Source organism: Zootoca vivipara, chromosome 3, assembly GCF_963506605.1.
Source record: "Zootoca vivipara chromosome 3, rZooViv1.1, whole genome shotgun sequence".
In the NCBI taxonomy this organism is placed as follows: Eukaryota; Metazoa; Chordata; class Lepidosauria; order Squamata; family Lacertidae; genus Zootoca; species Zootoca vivipara.
In genome coordinates, this window is record NC_083278.1 from 83,881,864 (window position 1) to 83,902,993 (window position 21,130).

The following is a 21,130-nucleotide window of genomic DNA, read 5'->3' on the forward strand; positions in this document are numbered from 1 at the left end:
CAAGAAAAGAGATTCCGACTAAACATCAGGAAGAACTTTCTGACACCAAGAGCTGTTCAACAGTCAAACGGAGGTTTTCAAGCAGAGGTTGGATGGCCACCCATCATGGATGCTTTAGTTGAGATTGCTTTAGTTGGACTTAATGACCCTTGGAGTCCCTTTGGACTCTACAATTCTTGGATTCATTTGCCAATCTCCTGATTTCCTCCAAAGGTTGATCACTGTGTGCCTGCATTGCACTTCACACTGCAGTACTCTTGCAAGCTTGGTTTAGACAATGCCAGATGAAATACCAAAAGCAAGAAAAACTGAAGATGAGTCATGGCCAACTGAGAAGTCATTTTCTTTTACTGCTTTGCAGCCACAATGCTGTCTACTCCTTCCCACATTTATTACAAACAGCATTCAGTACAATGCAAGCACTTAAGCTTAAGCACTGTGACAACAATGTTATTTATAGGACATCATGGTCAAAGCAAACAATTTGCATCAAACTATATTACACCAGTTAAAAAACAACAACCACCACAAATTGACAATAATAATATTCTCCAAAGTCACATACTTCATGACAAATGGAAGTTTCCCCCCTAATTAGATGGGTCGGTGGCACTGACATGTGTGCGTAAATGCATAGCCTCTTTCACTCCAGGAAATGCAGCAGGATGTAAAATAATTGATTGTGAGGAATGCTGCATGTGAACACATTCCGAATAATCAAACAAATAATCTGATTAAGTTACAAAGGATAGCTACTGCTGAGATGTAAATTGCTTAACACACATACCAAATCCAACTATAAAAGTCAAATCTGTATTTATGGAGATTATGTGAAAAGCTTCTTAGAAGTGGGTTTTTTAAAATCCCTAATGGAATAGTATAATCTTTTTTAAAAAACAAAAACTTTACTATAAATTGCCAGGATTGTACTGCCGGCTCTGATTAATACCAAATCCAGGTGAAATGTTGGTGAGATAGATTTCTGTTTTCCAAAGCACAAAAAAGATGTTGGGAATCAGTCAATGTAGAAATTAAAGAACGATTTAGTAATTTCTAAAGGAGCCAATAATTGTTCCTGCACTTGAGAACCTGATGGACAGTTTTACAGGGGAGTAAAAAGTGACAATTTTGTTATTCATATCAAATAGTCAGAATTCCAATACAGCATCCTAGGACTGAATTGTTTTATGCATGACTTCCTTAAGGGTTTTTCCTTGTCAAATGGAGTAATAGAGTGAGATTATCACATTGCCTACCACTATTAGGTATATTTATATGATACAGAATGATAAACAAGAAAGCCTTTCAAGAAAAAAGGATAAGCAAATAATATAGGTACATACACTCACAGACTTCCCTATGAGGAAAGTTTGGAGCGTTTGGGACTTTCTAGTTTAGAGAAAAGGTGAGTAAGATGTGACTTGATAGAACTTTATAAAATTATGCATGACATGGAGAAAGTAGATGGTAGCTTTTTCTCCCTTAACACTACAATTTGTGGACATCCAGTGAAGCTCAATGTCGGAAAATTCAGGGCAGAGAATTTTTTCACACAGCACAAAGTTGAACTATGGATCTTGCTCCCACAGGAGGCAGTGATGACCACCAGCTTGGATGGCTTTAAAAGAGGATTGGGCAACTTCATGGAGGATAAGGCTATCAACTTGCTACAATGGCTATGGTTCTACTTCCACTGTCAGAGGCAGCATGTCTCTGAATACCAGTTGCTGAGAATCATGGGTGGGCAGAGTGCTACTGCCCTCATGTCCCGTTAGTGGACTTCCCACAGGCATCTGGTTGACCACTGTGAGAACAGGGTGCTGGACTAGAGGGGCCATTGGCCTGATCCAGCAGGCTCTTATGCTCTTAGACTTTGAAAATGGCTTGCAATTTACAAAGAAATGTGGATCAAGAATAAATTAAATAAAAATATGGTTTCTGTACACATTATCTTCCATAAACATTCTAAGGGAAGACCCATTTCCTAGGAAGTACCTTCTGCAGGCACATGTAGTTATCTCTTTCCTATACTTTTCACATGGTATGTTTATGTTACAACTGGGCTTGGCTTTTTGTTGGTTTGTTTCCTTCCATTCAACCTGATTTGGTTCAGTTAAAGAGGTAGGGTGTAAATATAGGAGAGTTGGTGAAAACCGAAAGCCTATTTCTTTCCCCTGGAGAACATCCTGATTTGAACAAAATGGAAAGTGTGAAGCCACCCCTCAAGTCTTTGGGCAGCCATTTCCACTTGAACATCTCCAGCCACCAAGTATGGTCCCCTCTGTCCATTCAGAGAAAAAGAGGTGCCTACAACAAGAAGATGGTGAACAATTTTATCATGGCACTGGGGTCGTAAATATTTTTATTCACACTCTTTATAGGCTTGGCGAGCTTATGGGTGGGAAGTGGATCCTGGGAGAGAGTGCACAGAGCTGGCACTTGAAGCTCGAGGTGGATGGGATGCCAATTGCTGCCCACTTGTGCACATGTCTTCCTCACAGCCTTCCTCCTTGTGGGCAGCAGTTTGAGCTGGGCACTCAAAATGCACACAATGAAACACCTGAAAAACAGAACAAAACAAGAGAATGTCAACCAATAAAATGGGAACAAAGGGTAGTATAGTTAGAACTAAATGACCTTTTAAATGGAGCATAGAGAAGCTGCTCAAGGTAAAGGACCACAAATTTATGCATGCCTTCATGTAAGCCCCAATGAATACGGAACATGGCACTCCAATTTCATGTCATCTATGCTGAATACTACTTTGTTTCCAGGCTAAATTTAAAGCCCCCAAAGACCAGGAACTTTGCCCATCAAATTCAGCTTGATCCTTAAGATTGTCTCAGGGAGCTCTACTTCTCAGTTCCCTTATCAGCATCAGGTGTACAGCAGGTGGGCAGAAGGGATGGGGCCTTTTCAGTGGTGACATAAAGACAATGTAACACCCTGTCTAGGAAGTTTGCCAGGCGCCATGACTGATTGCCTTTTGATGAGCAGCTATGACATCTTCTGGCAAGCTTTTACAACTATTCCTTGCTAAAATTATTTTGTGACTGCTGCTGTTTTTGTATTCTATTTTTTTTTCTTGTCTTAGTCCATTTATGGATTTTTATAAGGTTTCACACATTGCTTTAACTTGTTTGTTATGCTTGCAGCCTTTATTTATTTATTTTAAAATGGTTCGGCCAGCAGTGCTGAAAATAGAACAAATCACCACTCTAGCAGGTAAATCCCATAGACAGGCTTATTTCTGAGTAAAGATGAATAGCACTAGGCTGCAAAAGGCATAGTTCTGCATTTCACAGCTTTGTGTTTATAGCCCGTTAAGAAACAAACACCATAGATGAAACACCGAGAAAGAAAAATATTGTGAGATGGCTTTAGCTTATAAGCATTTATGTTTGATAACTTAAATATGAGGTACTCTGCTTAGAATCAGAGACTGCAAAAGTTCTTTGTTTCTCAGAGATGAAGGCACCAACTACATTCAAAGAAACACTCCTGTACCTTAAATATCAAGCTGATTTATAAAGCAGAAAACAGTTTGGTGATTTCAAATGTATAATCAGATTCCATCTAATTCTTATTTTTAAAAGTTAACAGGAATACTCTCTTGTGCATAAATTGTGGAACAAGCCAGTGCACTGCATCTAAATGATTTTTAAAAAATCCTTTAAAACGTGTTTTATGAAGTTGTAACATTATTATTTTTCATAAGGTTTCATCTCCGAAAGATTTAAGCTTATAGAACTATTAGGAGGAAAAACTGTTATAATAAAACATTAAAAGTAAGATAATTGATCCACGTGTCAAAGTTGGCCCATGGGGTCACAGGAGACAATGATCTGGCCCACAAGGGTTACTCACCCCTGACTCAAAGAAAGCCCTACTTTCTACATATGGTGAGTGGGGCCTGAGAGGAAGCACACATATGTGAACTCAGATCACATACAGGTGAGGGGACAGAAATACTGTCCAAACTGGCCCACATGCTTGTTGTTTAGTCGTTTAGTCGTGTCCGACTCTTCGTGACCCCATGGACCATAGCACGCCAGGCACTCCTGTCTTGCACTGCCTCCCGCAGTTTGGTCAAACTCATGTTCGTAGCTTCGAGAACACTGTCCAACCATCTTGTCCTCTGTCGTCCCCTTCTCCTAGTGCCCTCAATCTTTCCCAACATCAGGGTCTTTTCCAAGGATTCTTCTCTTCTCATGAGGTGGCCAAAGTATTGGAGCCTCAGCTTCACGATCTGTCCTTCCAGGGAGCACTCAGGGCTGATTTCCTTAAGAATTGATAGGTTTGATCTTCTAGCAGTCCATGGGACTCTCAAGAGTCTCCTCCAGCACCATAATTCAAAAGCATCAATTCTTCGGCGATCAGCCTTCTTTATGGTCCAGCTCTCACTTCCATACATCACTACTGGGAAAACCATAGCTTTAACTATATGGACCTTTGTCGGCAAGGTGATGTCTCTGCTTTTGAAGATGCTGTCTAGGTTTGTCATTGCTTTTCTCCCAAGAAGCAGGCGTCTTTTAATTTCGTGACTGCTGTCACCATCTGCAGTGATCAAGGAGCCCAAGAAAGTAAAATCTCTCACTGCCTCCATTTCTTCCCCTTCTATTTGCCAGGAGGTGATGGGACCAGTGGCCATGATCTTGGTTTTTTTGATGTTGAGCTTCAGACCATATTTTGCGCTCTCCTCTTTCACCCTCATTAAAAGGTTCTTTAATTCCTCCTCACTTTCTGCCATCAAGGTTGTGTCATCTGCATATCTGAGGTTGTTGATATTTCTTCCGGCAATCTTAATTCCTGCTTGGGATTCATCTAGTCCAGCCTTTCGCATGATGAATTCTGCATATAAGTTAAATAAGCAGGGAGACAGTATACAACCTTGTCGTACTCCTTTCCCAATTTTGAACCAATCAGTGATTGGCCCACATGCTTATAGCTCAACTTTACAAAAGAAAAAGAAAGGTAATGCTTTTGCTTATTGTTCAAAGGGTTTTAACGTTATAGTATGCAAAACCAAAGCAAATATAAAATACTAATTCAGATGATAACTGCTTTGCAACATTCTTCTGTAAAAATTATAATATAAAAATTGCTCCTCTATGTTGATTTGATTTGTTGTTGTTGTTTAGTCGTTTAGTCATGTCTGACTCTTTGTGACCCCATGGACCAGAGCACGCCAGGCACTTCTGTCTTCCACTGCCTCCCGCAGCTTGGTCAAACTCATGTTCGTAGCTTCGAGAACACTGTCCAACCATCTCGTCCTCTGTTGTTCCCTTCTCCTTGTGCCCTCAATCTTTCCCAACATCAGGGTCTTTTCCAGGGAGTCTTCTCTTCTCATGAGGCGCCCAAAGTATTGGAGCCTCAGCTTCAGGATCTGTCCTTCCAGTGAGCACTCAGGGCTGATTTCCTTCAGAATGGATAGGTTTGATCTTTTTGCAGTCCATGGGACTCTCAAGAGTCTCCTCCAGCACCATAATTCAAAAGCATCAATTCTTCGGCGATCAGCCTTCTTTATGGTCCAGCTCTCACTTCCATACATCACGACTGGGAAAACCATAGCTTTAACTATACGGACCTTTGTCGGCAAGGTGATGTCTCTGCTTTTTTGTCATTGCTTTTCTCCCGAGAAGCAGGTGTCTTTTAATTTCGTGACTGCTGTCACAATCTGCAGTGATCATGGAACCCAAGAGAGTAAAATATCTCTCTGCCTCCATTTCTTCCCCTACTATTTGCCAGGAGGTGATGGGACCAGTGGCCATGATCTTAGTTTTTTTGATGTTGAGCTTCAGACCATATTTTGCGCTCTCCTCTTTCACCCTCTTTAAAAGGTTCTTTAATTCCTCCTCACTTTCTGCCATCAAGCTTGTGTCATCAGCATGTCTGAGGTTGTTGATATTTCTTCCAGCAATCTTAATTCCAGCTTGGGATTCATCCAGTCCAGCCTTTCTCATGATGAATTCTGCATATAAGTTAAATAAGCGGGGAGACAATGTACAGCCTTGTCGTACTCCTTTCCCAATTTTGAACCAATCAGTTATTCCATATCCAATTCTAACTGTAGCTTCTTGTCCCACATAACGAGATTTCTCAGGAGACAGATGAGGTGATCAGGCACTCCCATTTCTTTAAGAACTTGCCATAGTTTGCTGTGGTCGACACAATCAAAGGCTTTTGCATAGTCAATGAAGCAGAAGTAGATGTTTTTCTGGAACTCTCTAGCTTTCTCCATAATCCAGCGCATGTTTGCAATTTGGTCTCTGGTTCCTCTGCCCCTTCGATATCCAGCTTGCACTTCTGGGAGTTCTCGGTCCACATACTGCTGAAGCCTGCCTTTTAGAATTTTAAGCATAACCTTGCTAACATGTGAAATGAGCGCAATTGTGCGGTAGTTGGAGCATTCTTTGGCACTGCCCTTCTTTGGGATTAGGATGTATACTGATCTTCACCAATCCTCTGGCCACTGCTGAGTTTTCAAAACTTGCTGGCATATTGAGTGTAGCACCTTAACAGCATCATCTTTTAAAATTTTTAATAGTTCAGCTGGAATATCATCACTTCCACTGGCCTTGTTATTAGCAGTGCTTTCTAAGGCCCATTTGACTTCACTCTCCAGTGTCTGGCTCAAGGTCAGCAACCACACTACCTGGGGTGTTGATTTGATAGCTATTGTCAATTAACTATGCTGAGTGACACTAGCAATGAATAAACAATAACTCTGCAGTTTTTTAAGATGAAGCTTTTGCCATGACCACTATTTTTAACTTTATTTGTATTTACTTTATTTCTTCAGATTTTTAAAATCTTTTTCCAAACCTTCTTTTACATTGACTGGAAACTCTTATGATTTCACTTAGCTTTATCCAGGCCATGTTATCTCTCTGGGAGTGAAAAGGCTAAAAACAAGTTACTGACATACCATTGATTTATACAAGACTATTAGAATATTCTTCCTCCTCCACCACAGCCTAGACTTCGATTAGCCTTTTAGAGAGTCACAGTACACTGAGCAGACATATTCAGTGAATCGTCTACCTCAGCCCCTGGATTTTCTCTGGATAATTCAGTCCCCACAGTATGAGTGAAACCAATGCAACTTCAGTCATTATGTTCTTTGGATTTTTAAAAATATTTTGTGGCAAGCATGGTCTCAGGATATGCAACACGACCTGAAGGCTTGAAAGTTTATTTAAGTGGTGTTTGATGGCCAGCGGATGCCCATAAATGTTTATTATGGCATATTTATCTGAATTGGGGATGAAGGAAACAGTTCCATAGTTTGAATTTAGGAAGAGGCTGATGGGAATGTGTAGCTGCTAGGTTTTCTAAAATACAGTGGTACCTTGGGTTACAAACGCTTCAGGTTACAAACTCCGCTAACCCAGAAATAGTACCTCAGGTTAAGAACTTTGCTTCAGGATGGGAACAGAAATTGTGCTCCGGCAGCGCAGCAGCAGCAGGAGGCCCCATTAGCTAAAGTGGTACCTCAGGTTAAGAACAGTTTCAGGTTATATATGAATGAAGAGCAAGACTGGAGGTTAAAATCAGGAGCTGAAGTAAGGAGTCCAATTGATATTTAAAAATAAATAAATTTATATTATGGTATATTTATAATCTAAAAAGGATCAAAGGTCAAACTCCGGGGTCGATTCAATGTTAAAAATAAAAAAGAAGAGAAATAAAAATGCAAAAAATCCAAAAGCATAGACCTGAGGGTGCTTCAAAACACAGCAGCAACAGAGACAGGCTCACAGGTCTCAGTTATTTGAGGGAGATGGCAGTGATTCCTCAGGGAGAGAAGTTTGTATAGCCTAATCTTCAGAGGGCTGCCATCTTCTGCTGCGAGTTTGGCCCCGCACTTGCAGTCAATGTCTTTTTGCTGGTTTTTGCCACATTTGCTACTGCTTCTGCTCCTGTCCCGGTAAGCGCCGCCCCCTGGTCTTGGGGACTGCAGCCTTTGCTCAGCGGCTGGTGTGTAGAGTGGTATGTGAACACAGGGGCTAAGCCCTGTGGCTTCCGCCAAGCCTCTGACCAGGCCTCACTCAGCAGTCACACCGGGCCATCGCTCTGCTCTCCTGGGCCCAGGGAGTGGTCCCTCAGGGAGCAAAGTTTGTGTAGCCTACTGTCCCTAACACAGCAGTGGCAATGGAATGGCAATGGTGCAAACAGTTCCCTGTTCAGCGGGCAATCATTATTTTGATGGTGACTGTCATTTTGCCACACTGGAAGTCCCCTCTTGTTTGCTTTCTAGAGGATTCTCAGCTGCCCCTTCACTATTTTCTTGGAGAGATCTGTCTATATTTATATGATAGCTTTTCCTGCAATTTTCAGGGTGATTTCCACATTTGCATATGTGTTGCTGTGATGCTTTGATTAAAGACACTTCTCAAAATACTGCAATTATTTGTACTTTTGATTCCGCCCCCCCTCAAAGCAACAGCTGTTGCCATTTTTTCAGTCGCCATGATCAGCAACACAATCGGGGGGGGGCACACGCAAACAATAGAACAGCCCCCCCAACCAACCCCTGCATTTAGTTACTGGATCAATTGGCAAGAATACATTACTTTCCGGGGAAGGCAATGTAATTGAGTACACCCCTGATATCAGGAGTCAAATCTGAGTGGCTCTGTTATGTTATAGCATCATTATATGCACTGTTATTATTGTCCCAAACAGCATCTTCCATTAAATGCTTCCCAAAGTAATAAAGGCTATGTATCATATACACAATAAAATAGAATCTTACAAGTACAAAGTACAAGAATTAAGAAAATTGGAACACACACGCTGCAAAGTCAGGGTAGTAAGAGACAGTGCTACAAACTATAACTGAAGACACCAGGTAGAACTACAAAAAGAACAATACCAAGCAAACGTTTTCAAATATGTAAAATGATCTGGGGATCTATTTTGGGTGCAGGATAGAGATGTCTGTACAGAGCTTCCGTGAAGAGAATGCCTTCGCTATCCATTTCCATGGAAGGAACCATTTCATGCATGTATTTGCTTGAACAGCTTAAATATCTTTACTGAAGGACCATATCTTTGTGTGTTCCCATACGCCTTCATCTGGGGACTGACGGCAAAAAAGGAAAATGACTGTTAAGGTATTACTGGATGAAGCCTGCAGACACGGAAGAAAATGAGAAATATTTGCTGCTTTGGTGTGTGTGTGTGTGTGTGTGTGTGTGTGTGTGTGTTATTAACATAGATTTTGGTTGAAGCAGATCAGGAGAACAAGATGGGTTTTAGCTTAATTAGATGATGCAAGTAACATTTTAGAAAACTGTGAGGGAAATCAAACAAAAACAAAAGAAGGTAAAGATTTGATGCGCTAAGTGGTACATGTGCCTGTCTTCTAGTGACAAGCAAAATAAGAATGGAACAATCTACACTGTGCTATACAGAATCCAAAAGGAAATGTACAGGTGAGATGCCATCACCAAGCATGACAAAAGTTAGATGAGAGGGATAATGCACAGATGGTGAAGAAAAGGAACACTTTGTAAGCAGTTAAGAAAAGTAATGAAAACTAGTTTTAAAACAGTTAAGGAAGTAGAGGCTACTACAGAAGGCAGCATTAGCTTGAAAAGGTAGCATGAGGGGATTTTTTATAAGCACCATAAAATATCGCTAGAAATATAATGCATTCTTTATTTCACCATTCACAAAGAAAGATGAGAGGCAGATGGTAGGAGTAGACAGACTTCTCCCAAAGGAGGCTGATAAAATGCTGAAGGAAATCAAAATCATGCTGAGCAAGTGATCAAGAAATCAAAACATCCAAAGACTAACAAAAATTTCAGAGTCACACTGGAAAAAGAGCTAAAACACCAGAGGAACAGGAAATGATTAATATTCTACAAACATTGTCAAACTTTTTGGAAAGCAGAAATGCACAGTTAATAGCTATAATTAAATAGGATCCAGGATTTTTTTAAAATTAGCCTTTGAGATACCTTATTCAAAAAGACAGGTGGCAACCAGACTACTATTAGACAGAAAGGAAAAATATGAAGAAACAGAAGCTTGTTAACGGCTAGCAATTAGCACTTCTTCAAATATGACTGGCACTACAAAGTCAATCCCCACAAACTACACGGCTATTGCATGATGAAGCCAGAGGACACAAAAAACAAATAAACCAACCCTGCTTCCTCTGCTCTACCCATCATATGTATTCTTGCAGTTCTGAAATAACAGGATGGAAAATTTGGGGGCAACTTGGCAAATAGCTAGCATAGTGTTACAAAAGTTAAAGTTTGGGTATTATGCCAATACTAATGCACTAACTAACAGATGACTCCTTGCTGTGCAGCAGATACTTTAAAATATCCCATTAACTCTAGTGGCTCTAACAGCGTGAAGAGAATGTTGTCTGAAAACACTGGACACAGGTAAGAATAGAAGAGCAAGTATAACACCCACAACTTTGGGAAAGAAAGGAATGTAGTAACATCAGAACAGATGCATAGCCAGAGCTTACAGATATCACACTATGGGCACATGGGAAGTCCCAGTTGATATGCTTTTGAGTAGCAACCGCATGATGTCTGTTTCTGCCCTGAGCTGCATAACTGGCATACTTCTTTCCATCACAAGATTTGGGCTGACTGAGGATCATGCCCCACCTTAAATCATAGTTGCAAAAAGATCTAGCATTTAAATTTGCGGCAGTGGCTTCTATGGAGGACAGTCAGTACAGTGGTACCTCGGGTTACAGACACTTCAGGTTACAGACTCCACTAACCCAGAAATAGTACCTCGGGTTAAGAACTTTGCTTCAGGATGAGAACAGAAATTGTGCGGCGGCAGCAGCAGCAAGAGGCCCCATTAGCTAAAGTGGTACCTCAGGTTAAGAACAGTTTCAGGTTAAGAACGGGCCTCCAGAACAAATTAAGTTCTTAACCCGAAGTACCACTGTACTTTAATAAGGGCCTCTGAAATACAAGAACTAATACAAACCAGCCTGTATAAAATATAGACTGAAGCACAAGTTACAAAAAAATGTGCTGAAAAAGCCGCCCTCGGCTTATACTCGAGTGAGGTGGGCAGCGGTGGAGAAAGGCACAGGACCAGGGGTTCGGAGAAGCGCTGCAACTCTCCGTACCCCTGTCCTATGCCTGCTCTGTGCAAGGCGGCGGGGAGGGAGAAGCAGCGAGAAAGGGATCCTTCCTCACCGCTTCTCCCCCCACCCCGCCGCCGACAGCTGGGAAAAGCATAGGGTGCTATTTATTTTTATTTTTGAAATTTACCAGTAGCTGCTGCATTTCCCACCCTCGGCTTCTACTCGAGTCAATAAGTTTTCCCAGTTTTTTTGTGGTAAAATTAGGTGCCTCAGCTTATATTCGGGTCGGTTTATACTCGAGTATATACGGTAAGTAAAAGCCTCTACCTGTGGACTTCCCTTAGGCAAAATACTGGACTAATTAGGTTCTTAAGTTCCCCTTTCCTTCTTGGGCCTGGCACATGTTAAATGTTACCAGGTCACGTAGTCATGTCCCGGGGACCACTTTTTCTATGGATTCATTCCACAGTTCTGAAATAAGATGGGCAGAGCCAATCATGCATATCTTTAACATGTAATCATAGACTCTTGATTCTGCTCATAGACTATTTTGTGTCAAAGGCCTGCACTTTTGACACTGCCTACAGGGAGGTTGTAGACCTTCAAATGGTACAGCTTCAGCATGGGATATATCTACATGCCTCCCATGGCATAGATGTAATGGTTAAAAAGTAAGCCTACGATTTCATCTAGAACAAGAGAGCAGTGTGTTATTTTTCGATACCATTTATTTGCGGAACTTTGCATGAAAAATGTTTCAAAATATTACATGGGTATCATCGCACTTTTGAAACACTGAGAATATCATCGTATCACTCAAAAGGCCATTAGGGCTTAATTTCACCACTAACAGCAGATTATGAGAGCACTTTCCCTAGCAGCGGGCTATCCTGTAATTGTCTACTATGCATTTAGTTGCATATTCACTCAAGCATTTGATAATGATCACTGTTGGCGACAGGCTGCTGAACTCAAAATGGAACACTATTCTGGTGTACTATGATGATTACCATGATCCTAATTACTACAAACTGTAAATACAGGCAGACATTGTATTTAACTAAATCAAGTATTGGGGGGGAGGGGCGCAAAAGAAAAGCGTCCCAGAATAAGCATTTTGTGAAGCGTGCTTGATACTGAATAAACCTTGTAGCAGCAGTAAGCACTGATTAGGTTAAAAAATGTATACCTTTGAATCTGTGAAACAGCATAGAATTTGTGGTTGAGAAATCAGACAATGAATGGTTAATACCATCCAAGGCCATTATCAAGTTCAATTTATGGACTTATTTATAATTTCCCATTGTATGAAATATGTATGCAGGAGCATGTAATATCTGTGGCTTTAGAGACATTAATCTGCCCACATTTAAGCTTCTAACAGGTTAAAGTGCTGCCTTGGTTCTCTGGTGGCAGGCGGGTGTGGGGTGGGGTGGGTGAGACTCAACACATACAGTTTAAAGGAATGAATAATTTACCTACCTGCATTTGTGGCTTCTATTTTAATGGAGCTATTATTTATTCTGTGAAATGACATGATTCACTTTTTACAAGATTAAAATATATCAGCTCTCTTTCAGTAAAAAGATCTTCTAATGTGACTGACAGGGATATAAATATGCTAACCTATATCAAGAACTTGGCTCTAATCTCCAAGAAAACTCAGCAACATGACCAGATTTTTAAAAATAAAAATGCAGTTTTATACATTTCTTCGCCAGGCTCTTGAGACCACAGCTTCATTTCAGTTTTTTGCTTTCTCTCTCTTACTCTTAGCCTAGGGTACATGCTGCTATTGGTGTCTGTAGGCTTAGAAGTGAAAATAGGATGGCAAGCACTGGGCCTTGTGTTTCCTAAGTGCCTCTTAGGTTTAAGTCAAACCCTGGCTGCAAGTACCGTAAGTAACAACTGATGCAACAGGAAAAAACAACCATCCTACTCAAAGAATAAAAGGTAAAGGTAAAGGTATAGAATCATAGAATCATAGAGTTGGAAGAAACCACAAGGGCCATCCAGTCCAACTCCCTGCCGAGCAGGAAACACCATCAAAGCATTCTTGACTGTTAGGTCCAATTGCAGACGACTCTGGGGTTGCGGTGCTCATCTCGCTCTATAGGCCGAGGGAGCCGGTGTTTGTCTGCAGACAGCTTCTGGGTCATGTGGCCAGCATGACTAAGCCGCTTCTGGTGAACCAGAGCAGCGCACGGAAACGCCATTTACCTTCCTGTTGGAGCGGCATCTATTTATCTACTTGCATTTTGACCTGCTTTTGAACTGCTAGGTGGGCAGAAGCTGGGACTAAACAACGGGAGCTCACCCCATCACAGGGATTCGAACTGCCGACCTTCTGATCAGCAAACCCTAGGCTCTGTGGTTTAGAGCACAGTGGCACCCACGGGATGCAGTCCTACAAAGATATATATGCCCAATTTGCTTAGATAACTGATGAAATGAATATGAGCAACAAAATGTAACGACTTGTCCTTTAGCAGTACCAACAGGACAAAAGAAAGATTAAAAGATCACCCACAGCCAAGAACTGTAAAAAAAAAAAAGTTTAGAAAATAGGTACATGTTATGAAGAGAATAGAATGCAAGGTTACAGGAAATATTTACCGTTGAGCAACTTCTGCATTCACTGTAGTTTCAGGTAACTCATACTAATCGATTAGTAGAGCCAGTGCAGTGTGATAGCTAGACTATCATATTTTGACCAGATAGATCAAAGCACAAATCCTAACTTAGCCAAAAACCTCACTGGATAACTTCGGATAACCATCTGTCACTTTATTCTAGGCATCTACCTGAACCTTAAGATCTTCAGAAGCTGTGCTGTGAGTGCTTCCAACAAATGAAGTGAGCTACGTAAACAGCAGGAAGAGGGACTTTTCAGTAGTGGTGGCTGCAGAGGGGGCCTCACCACTTCATACATCCCCACTGGCTGGCAACCAGGACTTGGATTGCACTATAAATAAATAAATAAATAAATAAGCTACCCCTGCCTGCTGCACTCTAAAGCAGGGGTGCACAACATGCGGTCCTCCAGATGTTGTTGGACTATACCTCCCATCATCCCTGATCACCTGCTATGCTGATTGGGGCTGATGGGAGTTGTAGTCCAGAAACATCTGGAGGGCCACAGGTGGTGCACCCCTGCTCTAAAGGAATCACTAACTGGCTAGCTTCTTTGTATTCAACACTGTAGGTTAAATTAGTGTCTCATATACACACTTTCTTTTAAAGAAAATAAGGACTAATTGTGTTTTCCTCATTTATGGACCAATTGCAGTGCATTAGCATCATGTGATCATTTTTAGAAAGGTGCAAAAAATTCTAACTGTATCCTCAAGCGGCAGTCAACAATGCACTAGTGAAGGCCACTGTAACACGGTAATGATAAATCTGACTGCAAAGAAACAGTTATGGACACCAATAAATTCCCCATTTAGTGAGTTAGAGGACGTATTTTGACATCTTTATGAAGTTATCCCAACAAAAGAACGTTAACCTTTGGCAGCCTTGTATACGGAAAACTGGGTGACATGTTATACATTATCTTAGCATCAATCATAGAGCAGATCTTCATCTATTATGTTACCTCATTAGCTGTGTTGTGAGTTCCAACAATTCTGATAAAAGATGCTGCTTGTTTGTCAAAAGTTATTACTTGCCAAGATCTGCAAGAGAAATCAGAACGACAAAGAAAATTAATAATCACGCTAACGGCACAATCCTAACTTTGTTTACTACATGCCCTACTGAATTCAGTACTCCTAGGACTGGTCATGTTGTTCGGATGCCTGTTCGTCTTCCAAAGCAACTACTGTATTCCCCACTTAAGAATGGAAAGCAAAATATCAGTGGAAAACGAAAGAGGTTTAAAGACGCTTTTAAGGCAAATCTAAATAAAATGCAGTATAAGCATGGTCAATTGGGAAACACTGGCCTGCGAGCGCTCCAATTGGAGAATAGCCTCTACCAAAGGTGTCATGGATTTTGAAGAAGCACAAACTCAGGACGAAAGGGGGAAACAAGCTAAGAGGAAGGCACGTTTGGCAAATCCTCACCGTGAACAACTCCCACTCAGTAACCTATGTCCCCACTATGGAAGGATGTGTGGATCCAGAATTGGCCTCCACAGTCACTTACAGACACATTGTTAACACCATATTCATGGAAGACAATCTTTGTCAGCTATGAGTGATCGCCGAAGAAGAGAAGACTCCTAGGTAAGTGAGGTTAAGATTTCAGTGCATAGTCAAACTACGGAATTGGCTCCCACAAAATGCAATGATGCCAACAAAGAGAGGATTAGACAAATTTATGGAGGATAAGGCTAGCAGTTGCTGTGCTCCACCTCTCTTGCCAGATACAGTATGCCTCTGAATACCAGTTGCTAGGAAACACAAATGGGGAAAGTGCTGTTGCTTCTGAGCTTGTTGGCCACTGTGAAAACAGGTTGTTGGACTAAATGGCCTGTGGCCTGATCCAGCAGGGCTCTCTATATGTGCTTATCAGGACAGACAAAAGAAAATGGTTTGAGATGTGTGCTTTTTTTTCAAATTCAAAGAGAAAAACAAAGCAATTGGGGCATTTCCCTTCCAACAGTGATTTAATTACATGTTTACATATTGATATCCAGTATACTTTTTAATTTATTCAGTGTCTGAGTCACCTTTATATGGAAATACTCAAGACTTACAACCATAAAAAAATACAAAAAGAAGAAAAAGGTAAAACCCTTAGAACAGTTTAAAAATTGAGCAATATAACATCACTTTATGCTGCGTGACATTATTCTGCAACTAGTAGGCTGGGACACAAGTGAGAAGCACTTGACCTCAGCTGAACCAGTGCCACCACCACTTTCTATTTGTAGTTCTTTACAAAACAATACAAGAAAAGAAACAAACTACCAGATTCAAAGGAGGACATGGAGTTTTGCTTCTCTAATACTTTTACAGCAGAGGCAATTTCAGAAAGTGCGCCTTTTCTTACCCCACAGAGCAGGCTGCACTTGTTGAAATTGGCACTTCTCTATAACTGCAAAAGAGGCAGGAGCCCTGCTGTCCTCCACTGATCGTCCGAGAGGGACATTGTGGAAAATAATAAACAGGGCCCTATGTTGTGGGGCTCCAGAAACATCTGGCTGGCTGCAAGGAAGCAGGATGCTATACTAGATGGATTTTTATCTGGTCCAATAACTTAAAACTTTTAGATTTTTGTATAGTTTTTAAAGGAAGAAAGGAAAACTGTAGTTGGAAATGGATTACAGTATACTTTAGTTTTAATAATTAATTTTATTTGTATGTCACCTTACCATAGTTAAAACCATATTCGAGGCGGCTTACAACATGAAAAAATGTGCATAATTACAAACATAACAAAAGTAGTCATAAACAATAAATTCATCAAAAAGTAAACAACCAAATTGAACATTTCCCACATAAATCTAAAAATATATAATAATAAAGATACAAAAAATTAATATCAACAACAAGCCCTCTCCCAAGTGTGATTTCTTACAATATGAAAAGGACACATGATTTCTAACGCTATGCCGTATCTTTAGGTGATATATATGCAAGGCAATTTGATCACCCATTTATTATCCCAAAACAGGACACAGAAATAAAATCTGGATGTCTTCATATAATAGCATCCCTTCATTAATTTGGATTAATGCTTTATCAGATTAGTATTTTCCCCATTGAACTCAACTTGAACATGAGATTTTTTTAAAAAACACCAAACTGACTTCTTACAAACTAGATTACACCAACAAAGAATAAAAGAAACAACAAAAACAAGTAAAATGACCTTCTGGATAAGGAGTTAGAAATTCAGATCATATCACAAAAGCGTTCAGAATAGCCTTCGTTAACCGTTGTCAACAGGTTTACCACTCCTATCAGCCAATCACCCATTCCCACCACCCTTCTGAGTAATACCCCTCTTCTCCCCACCCTCTGACTATACATAAGGGTCTGGTGACTTCTGTTTCAGTGTATTTGAAGAAGTGTGCATGCACACGAAAGCTCCTACCAATGACAAACTCTAAGGTGCTACTGGAAGGATTTTTTTATTTTTTGTTTCGACTACGTCAGACCAACACGGCTACCTACCTGTTAACAGAATAGCCTTGTATGCTATTAATTAGCAGAAAGGAAAGCACCAATACCACACCTGTCTATTACAATTGCTGTATAATTTGAGCAGGACTATCGACCTGTTACAGAGCTTTAAAAATGTTTGAGTTGATCCAGGTGAACTTGCTCCATTAGTAGAGCATCACTCTTTACTCATTTAAATCAATTCTTATGGGCTGCATTGAACGATGTCTCTTCCTTAGCAGAAAGCGCTTACAGTCACACAAATCAGCAGCACCTGGTTTCTGCCCACCCTCCCGATTTACTGCAGTCCTCTTTGCTTTGCCCCTTTCTGCTCTGGAGGGACCCACAACCCTCCCAAGTAGCTGAGCTTTTATGGGCAGAAGGGTCAACAAACACTGCACAAATGGAAGAGCTTTCCACAAAGGCACAGCTTCCCTGCATATAACCCAATGTAATCTGCCTCATTCAAAAGTTATTTACACCAGCTTTAGGAAGGCATTCTCCAGTAATTTTGGTAGTCTTATTGCGTATTTAGGTAAGACTTGAGCAGGTTTGCTAGAGAAGCATCTTATGTGGGAGAATATGGCATGTCTATACCACCTGAGGGATGCAGGTGACGCTGTGGGTTAAACCACAGAGCCTAAGGCTTGCTAATCAGAAGGTCAGTGGTTTGAATCCCTGCGACGGGGTGAGCTCCCGTTGCTCGGTCCCAGCTCCTGCCAACCTAGCAGTTCAAAAGCACGTCAAAGTGCAAGTAGATAAATAGGTACCGCTCCAAGTGGGAAGGTAAACGGCGTTTCCGTGTGCTGCTCTGGTTCGCCAGAAGCGGCTTTGTCATGCTGGCCACATGGCCTGGAAGCTGTACGCCGCCTCCCTCGGCCAATAACGTGAGATGAGCGCTGCAACCCCAGAGTCGGACACGACTGGATCTAATGGTCTGGGGTCCCTTTACTTTTTCCTTAAACCACCTCAACTTTTCCCTCCTGGGACAAAAAAATGTAGGAACAGCTGCTGATTTAAAAAGCCCAATTTGCAAGTGACTTTTCTGATATGGTTACTGCCACAGACTTGTTTTCCTGCATTAGTTTCCATTGTTTGAACAAGAAAGCCAAGTTAATTCAGGGGTCCCTGAGACACAATTAAGACTGCCCATTGGCTCTGAACACTGACTAAGAGAGTTTTAGCTTTCATTGCAGACCTCCACCCAAGAAGAGAAGAAGCAATGAAGGCTATCATCTGTCATATTAAGTGAAGACTTGAATGTGTCAGCAGAAGGATACAACTGACATTAAGAGGCTTTGATCAAATGGAGTATCTTTACTGAATACCACAATGATAACCCTTTAGAAGTTTGCCTCCTGCAGTTGACCTTACAACTGCCTCCATCATTTGGGAGAGTCCATATGATCGGGAACACTGCAATCTTCCTCTGAATCTTACATATGTCATGGCAAAGAATGCAAGGCTGTGATTTTGAGGACAAGAATGCAAATTTTACTATGGGATTATATTGATTGTGTATTAGCTATACACAATATCTATTTATAAGACACCCACACACACTCCAGAAGTATTTACTCATGTTACTTTTGGCCTAGGAGATTTGTAACTTCTAACTGGGAGACTGGAAAATTCACAGGTGACTGGCAGCAAGCATTCAGGGAACAGTTGTGAGCTCTGGTAAGGCCTGATGAATTGAGTTCAACAGGTAATGTTACAAATAAAAGATGGAACATTCTCCTAATTTTAAGAGTTTCTGCTCTGTGCATCTTTGGTCCAGGAATATTCATTAACAATTAGAAATGGTTGCTGGACTTAGTAAAAGCAACCTGATAAACAATAATAGGTTATTATAACCTGCAACAGGTCCAAGGAAAATACATAGCAAGTTAAGGGTGGGGAGAAATCAAACATACTTCCACAGGTTCTAATAAGTAGCTTTGTTACCATGGCTTACCATTCACACAGTACTCTGCTGAAATTGCCCCTGGAAGCTGTTAAGTGCATATTTTCTCACTCCAGCATCACAACATGAATTACTGCTAGAAAAAGAACCCAATTTTCTTGCGGCAGTAATTTTTTATTTTTAGTAATGCCAAGAAATCTCAGCAAGGACCATTGGCCCTCCTGAGTAAGATGATATAAATGAATGGAAGACTAAGAAAGAAATATAGCACTGATACATATACACAAAAACACAGGCATTATAATTGGGGGAAAATATAATCATTACTTCCAGCTGAGGCTTACATCTTGAAGAAAAGGCCTGGTACCAGCAGCCTATACTTAGGCTTACATGAGGGTCCTCAAGCTGAAAGGCAACAGTGCATGCTGCTTGGCCAGTAAAGTCCCCTGGTGCCACAGCTTCATCTCTTAAAAGAAATTAGCCCTGTTATAGCCCTAGGGGTGTTATTTAATACTCCATATCTCACCTCAGCCATCCCCTCCCAACTTTCTCATTCTGCCTGAGTCCCCCAAGGAGAGCTGTAATTGATGATTAGCATTCCAAAGCCATGCTTGCATCCTGTGAGCCCGTCATATTTAATTACATTTTAACTATATTCGTCTTCAATAATAGCCTGAACATAATTTAGATAATTATCTCACGCTCTCTCATTCTCAGAGTCTGTCTGTTCCAGAGCTTCCTGCGACGAATATTGCTTTCTCTGCTCAAACACATAAACAGACTCTTGGGCTAAGTACTTTCATCTTTCCAACAGCAACAGCTGTCACTAAGAAACTCAGTAGCTTTGAGCGTCCCACAGTCAATTCAAAGACAAGTTTTCATCCTTCTTCTTGCTCCTTTATTTTGGAGGCAGAGGGAAGGGGAAAAACATTATTACTCAAGATACAAGTTGCCTATATTACAGGCATCCCCTTCCACTTAGACGTGGGTTCTGTTCCAGGCGCACACACGAGTTGAAATTGTGTAAAATGGGGGACAACCTCTAAAAAGCCTAGAAATACTCATTTTGTCCTGCTCTCCAATCCCCCCCCCACTCAACTCTCCCTTCAACCAGAGTTGAAGCTCTGGGGCCAGTAGGAGGATGAAGGATGTGCAGGAAAGCACCTGCTGCTACTGGGCTACTCCACACATCAGCTGTTACGCAGGGAGGCTGAGCATCCTAAACAAAGCCCCATTGTGCCTCCGGTGTCTTTGCGCCTCATTGATGTCCTCCTGTACAGTTGATGTCTACACCAGTACAGTTAGCACACATGTATATTCAATGATATCCGTTGGTCCTTGGTGTACCATGGCAAAAAACCTGGATTTTCTAAGTGTGGGGAATGGCAACAAGACAATAAACTAGAGTTTAAAGCAACAAAAACACAATGTATTACAAAAATAAGATTCGGCTTATAGAGGGTATTTGGATTAGACTGACAACTATATGTTGTCTATAGGTGGTAGGAGATCAGGGGCGATAGCATGAGAAGGGAAAAAAGAAGCAACATGTTGGTGGTGTAGGAAGGTTGGTAACATATAATTAGATGGGAGGAAATAGATGCCAGTTAAGACATGTGGGGTTAAGGAGAAGGGAGTCAAATGAAACAACACATCGCTTGAAGTGGTGTGAGGAATCTTACTTGGAGAATTAGAGAAGCAATTAGGGAAACAAAATGAGAGGGCAAAAGGTGATGATGCACAAAATCTGAAATGGCAAATAGGAGGTAGCAACATGGAACAACCTGTAGGGATTGTGGCAGGAGTTAAGTATGCCGTGTGCTGGAAATTATATGCCAGCTGCTGAACTTGAAATGATGAGGCACCCAGGTGGAGAAAGGGATTTGTAGCTAGCAGAAAGGGCTTAGAGGCCTTGCTTCTCTGGGTGTTACTGTATAATAGCTTTCTTACCATTGCCCCAATTCTGCCCCACCACTACTGAGAACACTTGCAATTGGGAAGTTCTCAGGAGTGGTTGGTATATGGTTACCA

General features: G+C 41.2%; 1 protein-coding gene across 6 annotated transcripts in view; it reads right to left on the bottom strand.

Annotated features, from left to right (window-relative positions):
- Nucleotides 1–326: 326 nt before the first annotated feature.
- Nucleotides 327–21,130, bottom strand: part of BTBD9 (BTB domain containing 9) — a 148,355-nt gene continuing 127,551 nt past the window's right edge. For all 6 annotated transcript variants that reach the window (XM_035108137.2, XM_035108138.2, XM_035108139.2 and 3 more), the window contains 2 exons: nt 14,679–14,757; nt 327–2,560 (listed from right to left, as the gene is read on the bottom strand). In XM_035108137.2, the coding sequence (XP_034964028.1) occupies nt 2,393–2,560; nt 14,679–14,757 (247 nt within the window). In that variant the 3' untranslated portion in view covers nt 327–2,392. The remainder of the gene's footprint in view (nt 2,561–14,678; nt 14,758–21,130) is intronic.